A 16,280-nucleotide genomic window follows, 5' to 3' on the forward strand; every position below is an offset into this window, starting at 1 on the left:
TACTAATAATACCGGACAATTTCATCTCATAGATAACTGAGAATCCTTCATTGTAAGTACTTAAGACACAAGAGTAAAATTAGGCCATTCAGCCAAATGAGTCTGCTCAATCAATTATGGCTGATTTACTTTCCCTCTCAACCCCACTCTCCTGCCTTCTCCTCGTAACTTTAGCCACCATCACCAATCAAGAACCTATCAAACCATTGCTTTAAATATAGTGGTTGACTTAAACACAGTGGTCTACAGCCATTTGTGGCAATGAATTCCACAGATTCACCACCCTCTGCTAAAGAAACACCTCCTTATACCTGTTCTAAAGAAAGGTCCTTCTCTATTGAGGCTTTACCCACTGTGACACTCATGTATCAGCAGCAGAATTTGCATGGTTATTAGGGAGAAGTTAAATGAACCCTCTCACACCTCCAGGCAGACATCTGCTTTCGAATGTAATACTTCAACCAACCATCGTGCAGAAGAAAAGGAGTTCAAGTTCATCCTACTGTGAGGCACATTCATTTCCAAAATAAAACTGTTTTCTTTTTGGAATTAAAAGAACACTTCCAAAATGAAATACTTTTCTGTATTGTTAGCCACATGAGGTACAAGGGATCTAGGGGTCCAGATACATAGCTCACTAAAGGTGGATAAGATGATAAATAAGGAATATGGAATACTTATCACCATTGGGAGGGGTGTTCCGTATAAAGTAAAGAAGTCATGCTGCACCTAGTCAGATCACACTTGGAGTATTGTGAGCGTTCTGGTCACCCCATTATAGGAAATGCAACCCTCTCACCAGGCTTTTATGAAAACTCGGCTTGTTAGCTAATTCTGCTAAAATCCATGTGACTCGGTGAGGAGAAGTTCACCTTTCATAAACAATATACGCCTTGGGTCAGTGTGATTTGGGGTTCAACCAAACAGGAATATCATGCTGTTCCGATTAAAGAAACCTTAGTTTGAGTGAATGCTGTGTGTATACTGCCCAAACATTGGTTGGCAAGAAATAACAGATCATACACTGCATAAAATTATAACAAAAGTATATTTACCAATTTCAGCTTTATCAAATAGTAAATAGGAAAAAGAAAATAAAAGGGCCCATTACAGTCAAAGTCTAATGTGCACGTAACATTGGAGCTTATACAGGTTTCCCCCGCGATCCAAAGGTACAGCATTCCTATGAAACGGTTTGTAAGCCGGAATATCGTAAAGTGAATAAGCAATTACCATTTATTAATATGGGAAAAATTTTTGTGCGTTCCCAGACCCAAAAAATAACCTACAAAATCATGCCAAATAACACACAAAACCTAAAATAACAGTAACATATAGTAAAAGCAGGAATGATATGATAAATACACAGCCTATATAAAGTAGAAATACTTTTCTGCAGCACTGTCTAGCGCAGCGAAAATCTCGCGGAAGCGCTCTCAGCAGAAACACTCTCTCCAGTAACCTTTAAGCTATGAAGCTGCCAAATCATACCAAGCAACACATAAAAATCCACAGCCTATATAAAGTAGAAATAATGTATGTACAGTGTAGTTTCACTTACCGGAATCAGGAAAACTCCAATAAATTGCAGTTTCATCACAGTTAAATACTTGCTTATACGAATAATCACCTGACACAATCGGCAATTGCCTCTGATCTGGGCTGACATTTACGTGCCGGGCGGCACCTAATTAATTAGCTTCACACATCAAAGTTGCTGGTGAACGCAGCAGGCCAGGCAGCATCTCTAGGAAGAGGTACAGTCGACGTTTCAGGCCGAGACCTTTCGTCAGGACTAACTGAAGGAAGAGTTAGTAAGAGGGAGGCCCTCCTGTCTTCTCCTATCATTTTGGATCTCACCCTCCCCCCTCCCACTTTCAAATCTCTTACTAACTCTTCCTTCAGTTAGTCCTGACGAAAGGTCTCAGCCTGAAACGTCGACTGTACCTCTTCCTAGAGATGCTGCCTGGCCTGCTGCGTTCACCAGCAACTTTGATGTGTGTTGCTTGAATTTCCAGCATTTGCAGAATTCCTGTTGTTTGCGTAATTAATTAGCTTGTTTATTTCGGCTTTTTTCTTAAAGATGTGCTGGGTACGTTCCGACTACCTCTGCACCGCTGCATTCTTCGCGGCAATGTATCAGTCCGTGGCTTGGAGGTTGGGGACCATTGCTTAAACTATGAAGCTGCCCTCGCCTCAGAAACTGATCAAACCACGCATGACTACCTTTAAATTCCACTTTCATCACCATCATCCAGTGCTTTCTGTTTCAGCTTATTAAAAAGACTGACTGATTTCTCCTTAAGTATAAGAAAACTTAACAGAACACCACACTTTGTACACCCATCAATCCACTCAAGCAATAGATTTTCCATTTTATCCATTATTGGATGCCGACTAAGAGAGACCACTCTGCTACGAGCAGAACCAACAGTAACATTGGCAGCTTTCAAAATTCTTTCTCTCTGCGTATAAATAATGCGAATGGTGGATGCAGGAAAGTTCAACGCGCGGACAATGTCCTTACTTCGTTCACCACAATTGAAACGCTTAATTATGTCTAGTTTTACGCTACATGTAACACCCTTACGAGCTCTTTTAGGCTTTTCCGATATCTTAGAACTCATCTTGCTAACAGATGCACAAAATAAATTGAGATAAAGCACGTGTTTAAGCAATGCCAGCTAGAATGCAGTTCCAGGGGAGGTGCTGCCTTTTTTCATGCACTGCCTTTTATCATAACAGTGAAAACACCTTCTGTTAGTGAAAACAGGTAACTAATATAGGTCTTTCATAACAGCGAGGTGTCGTAAAGCGAACGTTCGGAAAATGGGGGCCACCTGTACTTCCATCATCTTTTACTCACGTGCTAGCCCACAGTTTGCATGAAAGCACCCATCACAGTCCAAACTTCCCTCAAAGTCCATCTTGAACTCAGGACTATTGGCCCTTCCTCCTTGGAGCCATTCATCTGCACAAAGCACTTTGTGAAAAGGAGTCTCTCCTTCCAATGACATTCTACAGCATCTTCCCTTCTGCCGCGCTCTGCATCTTCTGCCAGAAGACTCCAAACCGGACTACTGCCCGTCACAAATCTATCCCCGCCCCACCCTCTCTGGAACTTTCTCCCAATCCCAACACCTGATTGGCTGACACAACAATCCTAAGTTGAACAACATGTCATCTTATTGCTAGCTGAAACCAAAGCATTCTACAAGCAGAACACACTGCTTTTGTAGAAAACTGCTAAAATGAAATACCTACAGCATAGCGGTAGAAATCTTAACCAGGGTATTACAAAAGTATATGGAGACTCTGAAAAGAGTGCAGAAGAGGGTCACCAAGATGCTGCCTGAACTAAAGGGTATGAGCTGTAAGGAAAGATTGGACAAACTTGGGTTGCATTGTCTAGAGCGTCAGAGGCTGAGGGGGGACCTGATCAAAGTTTGTAAATTCATGAGAGGGAGAATTAGAGTAGACAATCAGAATCTTTCCCAGAGTAGAAATGTCAAACTCCAGAGGACATGCGTTTGAGATTAGAGAGGAGGTGTTTAAAGGTAATGTGAGTGCTAGGTACCTGGAATGAGTTACCGTGGTAATGATGGAATCAGGCAGTTTGATGGAGCTTAAGAGGTTTTTAGATAGACAAATGAATATGAAAGGAATAGAGGAATATGAGTAATACACAGGAGGACATTTAGTATAAATTGGCATCAAAGTTGGCAGAAAATTATGGGCCTGATGGCCTATCTGGAGCTGTACAGTTCTACAGTATGTCAGTACATTTGTAAGCCATTGCTTGTTTTCAGAACCTTATATTTGTTTAATAACAGTTACCCCCCATCTTGTATTGTGAGATAAATAACTTTTTTACCTACATAGATCATAGACTAACTCTCTGGTTGAGCTGTAGTGTTTGTTTAGGTGGCGATGATTTGAATGGCCTGTCTGGAATCTTTGGCAGACCTCACTGAGCTTGCTGTGTGGGTGGCTTCGTTTGTACTGCAGCTGCTTGTGACACATACTGCCTTTCTGTGCAGCAACCCCATTAAAGCCACTATTGTTTTAACACTGTGAGAGTTCTCTTCAATGCAAAAATAATACAGTGCACTTCATTTATTATGATACCACGAAAGACAACTTTTAAAAAATATGGACAGTAGATAATCTGCAGCATTTGGTTAATAATATATCAATGAGTAATACTTAAGTACTTAAATACTTAAATGAATCTCAAGGTTGAATATGGTGACATATACTGTATGTACTTTGATAATAAATGTACTTTGATAAGAAAATTTACTTTGAACTTTAAACTTCAAGTGAAAATATCTTCCATAATGATATTAGCATAGCAGTCCTGTCTCAACTAGACTGCATTTCCAGTCCCCTTTTCATTATAATGGCTTAAACAGGAATATAGCAGCAGTGTATACATTTTGTATAAATTAAAATATTGTTGGGTTGAGTTATTCTCCAATCTTCCAGGTATTTCAGTATTTTTCCCAGTTACTACTTCACTGTCAATTATTTTAATTTGGGAATAATTCAGAAGATGTATAGCTCGGGTGGTTAATGATTGGGTTGAGTTGTTCTCTGATCTTCGAAATTTACTTGCAAACATTTCATCGGCATTTGAGAAGTCACCATCAGTGCGCTGACTATGTCTCTTCTTACGGTGACGAAATGTTTGCAAGTAAATTGCCAAGACTGGAAAACAAAACCCAGTTATCATCCACCTGAGCTATACATCTAATGAATTATTTCCAAATTAAAATATTTAACAATGAAGTAGCAACTGGGAAAATTCAAAAAGACCTGGAAGGGTTAACTAATACCTCTGCAGTTGAGACAGGAAGTACTTTTTCAAGAAGGTCATCACCATTTATTATCAATCTCAACACCCTTAGAGCAAAAATTTGAGCTTCTAACCATTACACCTAATCTATTAATTCCTTTCCTTCTATAACATTTCCTGCCTCTGTTTTCTACATCAACCAATCAATAACTAATTCCTTGTCACAGGCTAAGTACGCCCACAGAAAAAGAATCTCAGGGTTGCACGCAGTGACATGTATGTACTCAGATAATAATTTTAATTTTGAACTTCTAATGTTCTTTGTCATGAACTTATTTCACTGCTGCCTGCCAAAAAGTTAGACTTTTAACTAGAAGGAACAAAATCAGAATCAGGTTAAATATCACTGACATATGTCATGAAATTTGTCGTTTTGCAGTAGCATTTCAGTGCAATACATAAAAATACTATAAATTACAATAAAAAATGAAAAAAAAATTTTTAAAGTTATGCAAAAAGGAACAGAATTAGTGAGGTAGTGTTCATAGGTTGGTTCATCATCTGTTCAGAAATCCGATGGCGGAGGCGTAGCTGTGCCTAAAGTGATGGGTTTCCAGTTTAGGAAATTAGCCCCAAAAACAAACCCCCCACATTGCAAATGTGAAGTAAGTTGAGTAATTTCATTATTAATTAAATGAATTGTATTATATTTCCTGAAAAAAAACTCTCGGTGTTAAATCAAGAATGGCCTTAATGGGGTTGCTGCCTGAGCGTGAGAAGAGTGAAAGACAACACAGAATTCTCATCATACGGTGAGAATTCAGCATTCACTAACAGCACACTCAGCAGATCTACTCGTAAAATGAAAGCTTCAAAATATGAATATTCCTGATAAACAATGTAAAGATACATATTGACACATACGTGCAATGACACTTCGTTCCTGAATGCATCCTGGCACCTAAGGAAAAGTTCTTTCAAATAAAGTTGAAGTGTGAAATACTTACAAAAATGTAGCCCCAAAGTACTGTACATTCCCAAACTACTGTTAAGAAAAGCCAAATTACCATTTCAATATAAACATAACATCCTTCAGGAAAGAAGTCTGTCCACAAACGAAGCTGGTTCTTCAAATCCTCCTCAGTTTGGAGCACTGAGGAATGGACAATAAAATGCTACACAAGTCCACATCCCATGAATAAAAAAACCAAAAAGAGATCATGCATTTTTTGCTAGACACTTGATTTCAATTAACTATGTCTTAAGAATGCCAACTTATTATAGGAACTTTTTTCAATAAAAAACACATACAATCTCTTACCTTAAAATTTTCATAACTAATAAAATGTCTGAAGATTTGTGACAGTAAGGATATTGTAACAATAAAAGAAGAAGTAATTCAGCAAATAGCTCTATGAATGACAAACTTGTGTGACCAGACCAGAACAGCAGAGAGAGGAAAGAATCAAAACAAAAGGCAATGGCATCAACTGAGAATACAAGACCCTTATAAAATAAAAACTCAAATTTAAACTTAATGTTGACAATAAAAATAACATTAAAAGTTTTATATTTATCAGGCTAGAATGTAAATGGATAAAATCAATTGAGCACAGCTGTTTTTAAAAAGACATTGCATGCTTCACCCCTTAGGGAAAAAAGAAACAATAGTTTTCTTAATCTCTACTACATAGACTAGGAAATTAAGCTCTTGGGTCACGGGTTACATTACTGAAGGAAGGCAACATGGTTTATCTTTCAAAGATTCAGATCCACCATTGCACAGTTAGAAGCACAATAAGTTCAAAGTTCAAAGTAAATTTATTATCAAAGTACATACATGTCACCATATACCACCCTGAGATTCATTTTCTTGCAGGCATTCACAGTAGATACAAAGAAACAAAATAGAAGCAATGATAAACTACACACAACGATGGACAAACAACCAATGATAAAAGAAGGTAAATGGTGTAAATACAAAAAAGAACAAATAATAATAAATAAATAATGTTGAAAGCATGAGTTGAAGCATCCTTAAAAGTGAGTCCATGGGTTGTGGAATCAGTTCAGCATTGAAGGTGAGTGATGCTATCCACACTGGTTCAGGAGCCTAATGGTTGAAGGGCAATAACTGCTGCTGAACCTAGTGATGTTATGTAGACATAGTTCTTAAATCAAATTATAATTAAGTGTGGCAGCAACCATATCTTTAAAATAGTATTATCTATATAAAAACAATGTTACATCGATTTAAAATTGTAATTTACTTACTGAGATGTCTTGTGAGACCTTCTCATATGAGAAATGGAAAACTTCTCTTTCGCTGTCCTTTATAAAGTCAAAGCTGTAACGGTTTGTCTTTTCATCCCGTGATATCAGTGCACATCGAAGTTCTTCCACATATTTTTCCCTGTCCATTTCAGCCTCACTTGCTTCTATTGTTATCTGATCACTTGACACTGGGAACAGAATTGGCAATTTATAATAGCAAATAACCTATTTACATCCACATGAGCCACTCCTTTCCACAGCCCCCCCAGCACTCTTCGGCTCCCATGCACTGCCACTTTACACTTACACTCCACACCTCATACCTACACTGACAGAGTCACTATCCTACTGTGTTTTCATATACTCTGTTGTCACCTAGAAGAGTTTCTCTTGCCAACAGTCATTATGTCACTTTACATTTCCTGTCAGAGTCACCTTACATTCAGATTTTTTTTTAATTTATTGAGATACAGCACGGAGTAGGCCCTTCCAGTCCTGAGTTGTGCTGCCCAGCAACCCTCAATTTAATCCTAGCCTTATCATAGGACAATCTACAATGTCCAATTAACCTACCAACGAGTGTGTCTTTGGACTATGGGAGGAAACCAGAGTACCGGGAAGAAAAACCACGCATCATGGGGAGAACATACAAATTGCTTACAGGTAGCAACGGTACATGGAGATATAGAAACATAGAAAACCTACACCACAATACAGGCCCTTCAGCCCACAAAGCTGTGCCGAACATGTCCTTACCTTAGAACTACCTAGGCTTACCCATAGAACTCTATTTTTCTAAGCTCCACGTATCCATCCAGGAGTCTCTTAAAAGACCCTATCGTTTCCGCCTCCACCGCCGGCAGCCCATTCCATGCACTCACCACTCTCCGCGTAAAAAACTTACTCCTGACATTTCCTCTGTACCTACTTCTAAGCACCTTAAAACTATGCCCTCTCGAGCTAGCCATTTCAGCTCCAGGAAAAAGCCTCTGACTATCCACATGATCAATGCCTCTCATTATCTTGTACACCTCTATCAGGTCACCTCTCATCCTCCGTCACTCCAAGGAGAAAAGGCCGAGTTCACTCAACCTATTCTCATAAGGCATGCTCCCCAATCCAGGCAACATCCTTGTAAATATGCCTAATCTATTAACTCTCTTCCCTCTAGAACACTGTCTGCTCCATGTTCTACATCAACCAATCAATAACTAATTCCTTATCTGCCACATAAATGTTCTTTGTTGTGAACTTATTTCACTGCTGCATGCCAAAAAGTTAGACTTCAGTGAGTTGTGGGCGTAACATGTTGATGCCAGAAGCCAATAACTAATTCTTTATTTGCCATGTAAATGTTCCATTCCTCTTCTGGAAGACCTTCAGTCACTTAAACATTGCACATCTTACTTCATTCAAACTTTACTCTCCAAATCTTATCCTGGTCTTGCTATCCCTGCTGATATACACTGGCACATCAGTTACCCAACCCTCAGACATAAAATTCTCTTTTTTTAATGGCTTAGAATTTTAGTTTGCCTTCATTCGCTGTAATTCATTTACTTCTCTAAGGTCCCTCCTTAATTGTAGGCCAAATGCATAGGCTCTCTGAATCCACTTTCAAAATAATCATTGGATCTTTGCAGCTCAGATAAATCTCTTTGCCCCACTACTCTGTAAGAACGATGCATTAAGTCCATTCCCCTTCTGTAGAATTACAGAATTCAGTACCTCTGGTGCAAGGTAATTGTAGCAACTGTACCTACATGGATGCATCCTCTAATTTCAAAATGCATGCACATGATTACAGACAATAGCATTTCTTAATCAGAAAAAATACATGAGATTTTTGTGACTAAAATAATATGAACTATACCATTTCCACTCCATGCTTGTTCTCCATTGCACAGAGTTATTGTGAAGCCATTTCCCAAGTCTTCATCCCAACCTATCTTCAGATAGTGTACAGTGTCCGGTGTTGTCAGTGGCCAGATTCTGCAAATATGAATTTCCATTGCCTTGCTTGCTTCAGTGTCTAAAAAAATAAACTGAGAGTTACCTGGCATATCCAAACAATAATGAGAAAAATAAAAATAAAAATAACTACTTATAGACAGTAATGGACTTATAACTGAGTTGTTGGCACTGTAATAACTTTACGCAATTATGCCACAAAAATAACGTCTGTACTTTGAAGCCAGACTTCAGCACTGATAACCAGGAACCAAGCGTGTATTCTCCTTTCTCACACACCCCTTCTCTCCACTCACTGGGCATTATATCTCTCTGATATCCCACACTCCCATTCACCACCTATAGATCTATGGTCTCCCCATCTCTCCAATTGCCCCTCTATTCACTGGAGCCTAATCTCCCCACTCTCTCAGAACCCATCATCCTCTCTCAGACCTGTCTTCTCCCCCGCTCCCCGGGCCTGTGCCTTCTCACTCTCTAAGACTTTTACTCTTCTCTCTGTACATCACCTCCTGTAAGACAATACAGATTTGGCTTTTTTATTGGATAAGAATGTGAAAACAGCTTTCGACCTCAACACAGAGCAATTTTCCAAATAAAGTTAATAAACTGATTACCTCAGAGACATGGTAGTACAGCAGCTAGCGAAACGCCAAACAGTGCCAGTGATTGTGGTTCAATTTCTGCCACTGTCTGTAAGAAGTTTGTACGTTCTCCCTATGACCAATGGGTTTCCTCCAGGTGCTTTGATTTCCTCCAAAATTCCAAAAGTGTGTTAGGGTTTGTGAGTTGCGGGTACGCTATGTTGGCCCTGGAAACCTGCTGACGTGCGGGTTACCCAGCATGCCCTTGGACAGTGAAATGCAAATGACGCATTTCACTGCCGATTTCGATGTACATGCATCAAATAAAGTTAATATCTAATTTTTATCTTTCTTTATTTGAGATATAAATGGTTCAAGTGCTGCTTGCGTGTTCTGTATGTAATTTTCGACACTGTAATTCCGTGTACATGATTGCTATCAAAATTTTACTCAATAATAAGAACACGGCAATTATGGTGCATATCACAAACCTCCAGTGCCTTGGCAATAATAAATCAGAATCAGAATCACAGGTCTAATGGTATCACATTCCCAGGAGTAAATTCAAGATTGTTTATTGTCCTTTGTCAGTACACAAGTGTAAAGGAGAATGAAATGATTGTTACTCCGGATCCGACACAGCATAAAAAAACACAATAGGTATAAAGAAAACAAGAAAAAACACAAGAAATATAAGTACATAAAATTAGCTTATATACTTCATAGACCATATGTACATAAAGTAACAGAAGTATCAATACATAAGGTGACTCTGACTGAAAATAATAAAGTACTGGTGGTCACAAACACGAGAAAATCTGCAACACACACAAAATGCTGGAGGAACTCAGCAGGTCAGGCAGCATCTATGGAAAAGAGTAAACAGTTGACATTTTGGGCTAAGACCCTTCATGAGGACTGGAAAGGAAAGGGAGAAGTCAGAATAAGAAGGTGAAGAGAGTGGAGGAAGAAGTACCAGGTGGTAGATGATAGGTGGGGGAGGGGTGAAGTAAAGAGCTGGGAAATTTCATCTGAGATACAGAGCTGGATAAGGATAAATCTGATAGGAGAGGACAGAAGGCCAATGAAGAAAGGGAAGGGGTAGGAGCACCAGAAGGTGAGGGGCAGGTAAGGAGATAAGGTAAGAGAGGAAAACAGAGATGAGGAATGGTGAAGGACAGGGAGAGGCAATTACATCCCCCCAACTCTGAAATGACGTGAACATTGACATTGATTTTAAAAGTTTGTATTTGAATTTAGAAAGATAATTACAGAGTTGAAATGAAAAGGAATATTGTCAACAAAGAGGCTTTAATTAACTTAAAACAGACAAAAGTACATTGAGGAGGCTACTAAGGTTGTTTGTAGCTAATAAAGATGATCTCACTGAATGCTAATGAAATAAATGCTGAGGATAAACAGCCTTATTCTCAGCTGGTTGGCACATTCACTAAAAATAATGATTTATAAGTGTGAAATGTAGTGAGAATGCTGTCACCTGCAGCCTCTATTTTGATCTTCAATGGCGAAACACTGACATGCAAAGTACTTTCTTTGGCCCTGAAAACAAGTTGCCGATCGTCTTCGAGGTTCAATTCATTACACTGCGGTGGCTCTAGACATCTATTGTGGTGCTAGCCCCATTCATGGAGTCGTTGTGAATGAAGAAAGATAAATGAGTTCTGTCAGTGACTTGCGAACAAGGACTGACTGCAAAATGTGATACAATGCAAACTTGGGTAACGTCTCAATAATTCCAATTTACAGGCACAAGTTTCTAACCAGGAATAGAGAAGCTTTTCTCCAAATTAATTGCATCTGATCGCAACCCTCAAAGTAATTTTCAATAATAAATTCAATATCTCAGTTATTTTATGACATTGATTTGCACAAAAATATCGCAATTCATCATTCAAGAACCCAGACAGTTTCCATTTCCCAGAAAAGTAAATTCATTTTGCAAGTACATGTTGAGCATCCCTTATCTGAAATGCTTGAGGCCAGAAGTCTTTTGCATTTTGGATTTTGGAAAATTTGCATCTATATAATGATGTGGAATCCAAGTCTAAACATGAAATCCATTTAAATTACATATGAGGGGTGAGTGATAAGTTCGTGGCCTAAGGTAGAAGGAGTCAATTTTAGAAAATCTAGCACGTTTATTTTCCCTACATTTACACATTTAGTCCAGCAGTCGTGGAGCATACAGATCCCTTCTTTGTAGAAGTCGGCGTCTTGGACCTGGAGGTGGTCCACAGAAGAGGTGATTGATAAGTTCATGGCCTAAGGTAAAAGGAGATTAGTTATTAACTTAAACACGAGGGATTCTGCAGATGCTGAAAATTCAAGCAACACATATCAAAGTTGCTGGTGAACGCAGCAGGCCAGGCAGCATCTATAGGAAGAGGTACAGTCGATGTTTCGGGCCGAGACCCTACGTCAGGACTAATGGTTAGAAAGAAGGGATCCGTATGCTCCACAACCGCTGGACTAAGTGTGTACATATAGGAGGGGACTATGTTGAAAAATAAATGTGCTAGGTTTTCTAAAATTGACTCCGTCTACCTTAGGCCATGAACTTATCAATCACCCCTCATATATATCTTATGTACAGCTGGTGTGAAGCCCGCAGGGTGAACAACCTGCAGTTGGAGGACAATCTCATATGATGGAGCTGTGTCTTCCACAGATGATCGGAGTTGAATGACCGCCCCTGACCGGCTTACCGGGTTCCAGGTGACGACTGGCTTCATTTTCACCACTGACTTCAAACAGCCACCCACGCTACAGTAACTACAAAGGGGGAGGGGTAGTTTTATGTACCTTGCACGTTGGTCCCGGTTTCATTTGGTTGTATTCATGTATGGTTGAATGATATTAAACTTGAAGTTGTTTTTCTATTTTTCATTAACTTCTGTTCATTACATATGCGAACCTTCCTAGCACCTTGTGGAATTTTCTGTTAGTGATGTTATGTCAGCGTTCAAAAAAAATTCGAAACTCAGAGGTTTTCAGATTTTGGAATTTCAGATAAAGGGTATTCAACCTGTATAGTACTTCATGCATATCATCACAGCCACTCCACTGCATGTTAATATTTAGATATAAAAGTATGCCTGTTGTCTGCAGTGAGTTAAAAAAGATTTAAAGACAAAAAGATTAGTGTTATTTGTCACATGTATATCAAAACATTAAAACATACAGTGAAATGTATCTTTTGCATCAATGACCAACACATTCTGAGAATTGTGCCGGGGGCAGCCCACAAGTGTTGTCATGCTACCAGCGTCAAAATAGCATGCCCAGAACTTACTAACCTTAATGCATTGATCTTTGGAATGTGAGAGGAAACTGCAGCACAACTGCTGTCACAGGGTGAATATACATACTCCTACTAAACAACAGTGGGAATACCTCCAAAGTTCAATGTAAATTTATTATGTCAAAGTATATACTGCATGTCATCATATACAACCCTAAAATTCATTTTCTTGCAGACATCCACAGTAGAACAAAGAAATACAATAGAATCAAAGAAAGCTACACACAAAGACTGACAAACAACCAATATACAAAAGACAGAATCAGTTCAGTGTTGAGGTGAGTGAAGTTATCCACACCAGTTCGGGAGCCTAATGGTTGAAGGGTAATAACTGTTTGTGAAACTGGTGGTGTGGGACCTGAGGCTCCCGTACCTTCTACCCAATGGTAGCAATGAGAGAAGAGTATGGCCTTAGAGATTGGGGGGATCCTTAAAGATGGATGCAGCTTTCTTGTGCCAGTGCTCCTTGTAGATGAGCTCAATGGTGAGGCTTTTCCTCTGCTCAACACTGGGCTGTATCAATCACTTTTTGTAGGCTTTTCCATTCTTGAGTACTGGTGTTTCCATACCAAGCTGTGATGTATGCAGTCAGAATACTCTCCACTGTGCATCGATGGAAGTTTGTCAAAGTTTTAATGCTGCTTAAGAAATGTAGATGGATTTCCTGTAAATTGTACATTTCTCATGGAATCATTAGAGGCTAGCTACTTACAATAGCCTTGCTAATGTACATGACAGAATCACAAAGAGCATTCATACATAGGACTCGATAAGCAGTAACCAGGAGGTACTAGTTAAAATGGATCTTCAGCATTGTCTGCCTGAAAGATACATACAGCAGATTTACATTAATCCATGACTCACAAACTCAGGAATTATTCACCAAAGCATCCAGGAGTCATACGTAATAAAGGTGTGAGGTAGCATAATTGGTGGAAATGCACAAAATTCACAACCACTGACATTGAATTGAGGTTTCACTTTAAGAGGCTGATCTTACGTGATGATGTAATTACTTAAAGGGTTTTTGACACGGTTTATGTATTTTTTTTGGAGTTCAGTAAATGAGTTGCTCTGGTTTTTCTGAAACTTACAACGCCTCCACTGTTTTATTTGCGAACACCGACACTGGTGACCCCAGTGCTCCAGGACAATTGCACAGTTATTGAACATGTTTGCCAAGGCAGTCACTGTGAAACTACTGGAGTTAAGGAGCAAAATGCTATTGCTCAGTTCATACAAACTCGGTTCACGCTTCGAGAAATCTCTATGACAACACCAAATGTATCGTAGCATCGCTCAGTAACTCCACGGCTGTGAGAGTGATGAGTCTAAGAGTATACATGCATGAACACGATACATATTGAATGCTGAAAACTCATCTTTTACAAACTTTTGGATTCTTGGAGTCTGAGTATACCAACAGTTACTCTCCTTGCCTGGCCTCGGCGATGCTAGGCCTTCGGAGCTAATGGAATATATGCTGTCTCTCCTGGGAAATCACCATCCTTGTTTTATTTTTAAAGAACTCTCCATGCAGCAAATGCCTGATCAAGTTCGCATAGCCCTCACTAATGCACCCGTGAAGGACCAAAGGGAGCCTGCTAAAATGGTTGATAGTCTACACTCAGCCAGGCAACGATGCATCATTTATCTTCCTTTCTCTACCTCAACAAGGCCCCCAAAATGTGGCAGCAAAACAGACAACCCCAGGTCTGTGTTTTTACCATGCTCACTTTAATACAAAATGCTAGGAAGTGCCAACCACTTTGAAACTTCAACAATGCCAGCGTATCAGGACATCAGTGGTCTGTGAACACCTGGGTTCCAGCTGCCAGTGTCGCCTACTGTTTATTACCGACACCATTCCAGGGTAACACTTCTTGTGTGGTACAGGCACTCCAATGGAGTGTGCTGTCAGCATTGCCTATTGATGAGAAGGCAAAGAGCACCGAAATCTGGCTGGAGGCCACCAACGGCAGCAAGATCCAAACCTATGGGATATGACGGGTGACACTCTGCTTCAGTGGGCAACATTACATATGGGACTATGTCCTGGTTAAAGTGGCTAGATTTCCTGTGTACTCAAGGATTGTTGATCGATCTTAAGAACTGCCAGCTAGTGGATGTAAGTTCCTCACAACGACTCTGTCAACCACGTGCACCACTGCATAGTTCACTCAATTGCTGGGCAAATTCTCAAACCTAACCAAGCCCACATTCTCCATGACATTCACAAAACATGGGGTCGAGCACCACATTTCCACAACCGCACGTAGACTAGACCCAGAAAAGCTAACAACCGCAAAGGCTGGATTTGCCAACATGGAAAGTCTTGGCAATGTATGCCAAATAGCCCCTGGGCTTCACTCCTCTATGTGGTCCCTAAGTCCAATGGTGGTTGCCACCCATGTGGTGATTACCAACGCCTTAACGAAGTCACCACCCCCTGATCTTTACCTGGTCCCACACATTCACATTTAGCTGGAAAGTTAAGTTCTTCCAAAGTCGACTTAGTTAGGGGTTAGCCTTTTGGCCTCTTTGAGTTTCTGCACATGCCATTTGGGCTGAAAAATGCAGCATACACTTTCCAACGGCTGATGGACTCTGTATAAAAAGACTCAGGGATTTTCTTTTTGTTTACGTAGATGACATATTTTCCGTCACTGCATCCAAATCTGAACATATATTCTATCTCTGCACACATTTTGAGTGCTTAAGCCAACACAGGTTGATTATTAACCCTGCTAAATGCCAGTTTGGGTTGTCAACCATTGACTTTCTCAGCCATTGCATCTCCGCAGAAGGTTCCAACCTTTCCTATCAAAAGTAGCCGCTATTATGGATTTCCCACCGCCTTGCACAATTAAAAAACTACAGGAGATATTTTTAGTTTTGGTGAATTTTTATCACCACTTCATTTTGCGAACTGCTGAATTTATGCTTTCCCTGCATATTGCGCTTAAAGGCAATACTCCTAATCAAGTGCCTAACTGGTCAGCACAGATGATCAGGGCATTTAATGTTACCAAACAAGCTCTTTCTAACATGACCCTACCTGCGAATCCGCTCCCCAACTTATCCATAGCCACTACTGCTGATGCTTCAGATCATGCTGTGGGTGCCGTGCACAAACAGCTGGCTGGAGGTGTGTGGCAGCCATTTGCCTTCTTCAGCAGCTTGAGCCGTAACCATGAAAGGAAGTACAGCATGTTTGACCATGACCTTCTCAGTCTCTATCTGGTTGACTGCCATTTTTGTTTCTTTTACAGAGTTGCCATTTCACAGTTTTCATTGACCACCAACCCTTCATGCAAGCAATGGCCAAAAT

The 16,280-nt window shown here is 39.9% G+C and overlaps 1 protein-coding gene across 4 annotated transcripts in view; it reads right to left on the reverse strand.

Moving 5' to 3' along the window:
* Positions 1 to 16,280, reverse strand: part of xrcc4 (X-ray repair complementing defective repair in Chinese hamster cells 4) — a 419,861-nt gene that overhangs the window by 373,620 nt on the left and 29,961 nt on the right. For all 4 annotated transcript variants that reach the window (XM_063068529.1, XM_063068528.1, XM_063068530.1 and 1 more), the window contains exons 2-3: positions 8,946 to 9,104; positions 7,073 to 7,260 (exon numbers count right to left, since the gene is read on the reverse strand). In XM_063068529.1, coding sequence (XP_062924599.1) covers positions 7,073 to 7,260; positions 8,946 to 9,084 — 327 coding nt within the window. In that variant the 5' untranslated portion in view covers positions 9,085 to 9,104. The remainder of the gene's footprint in view (positions 1 to 7,072; positions 7,261 to 8,945; positions 9,105 to 16,280) is intronic.

Source organism: Mobula hypostoma, chromosome 16 (genome assembly GCF_963921235.1).
Source record: "Mobula hypostoma chromosome 16, sMobHyp1.1, whole genome shotgun sequence".
In the NCBI taxonomy this organism is placed as follows: Eukaryota; Metazoa; Chordata; class Chondrichthyes; order Myliobatiformes; family Myliobatidae; genus Mobula; species Mobula hypostoma.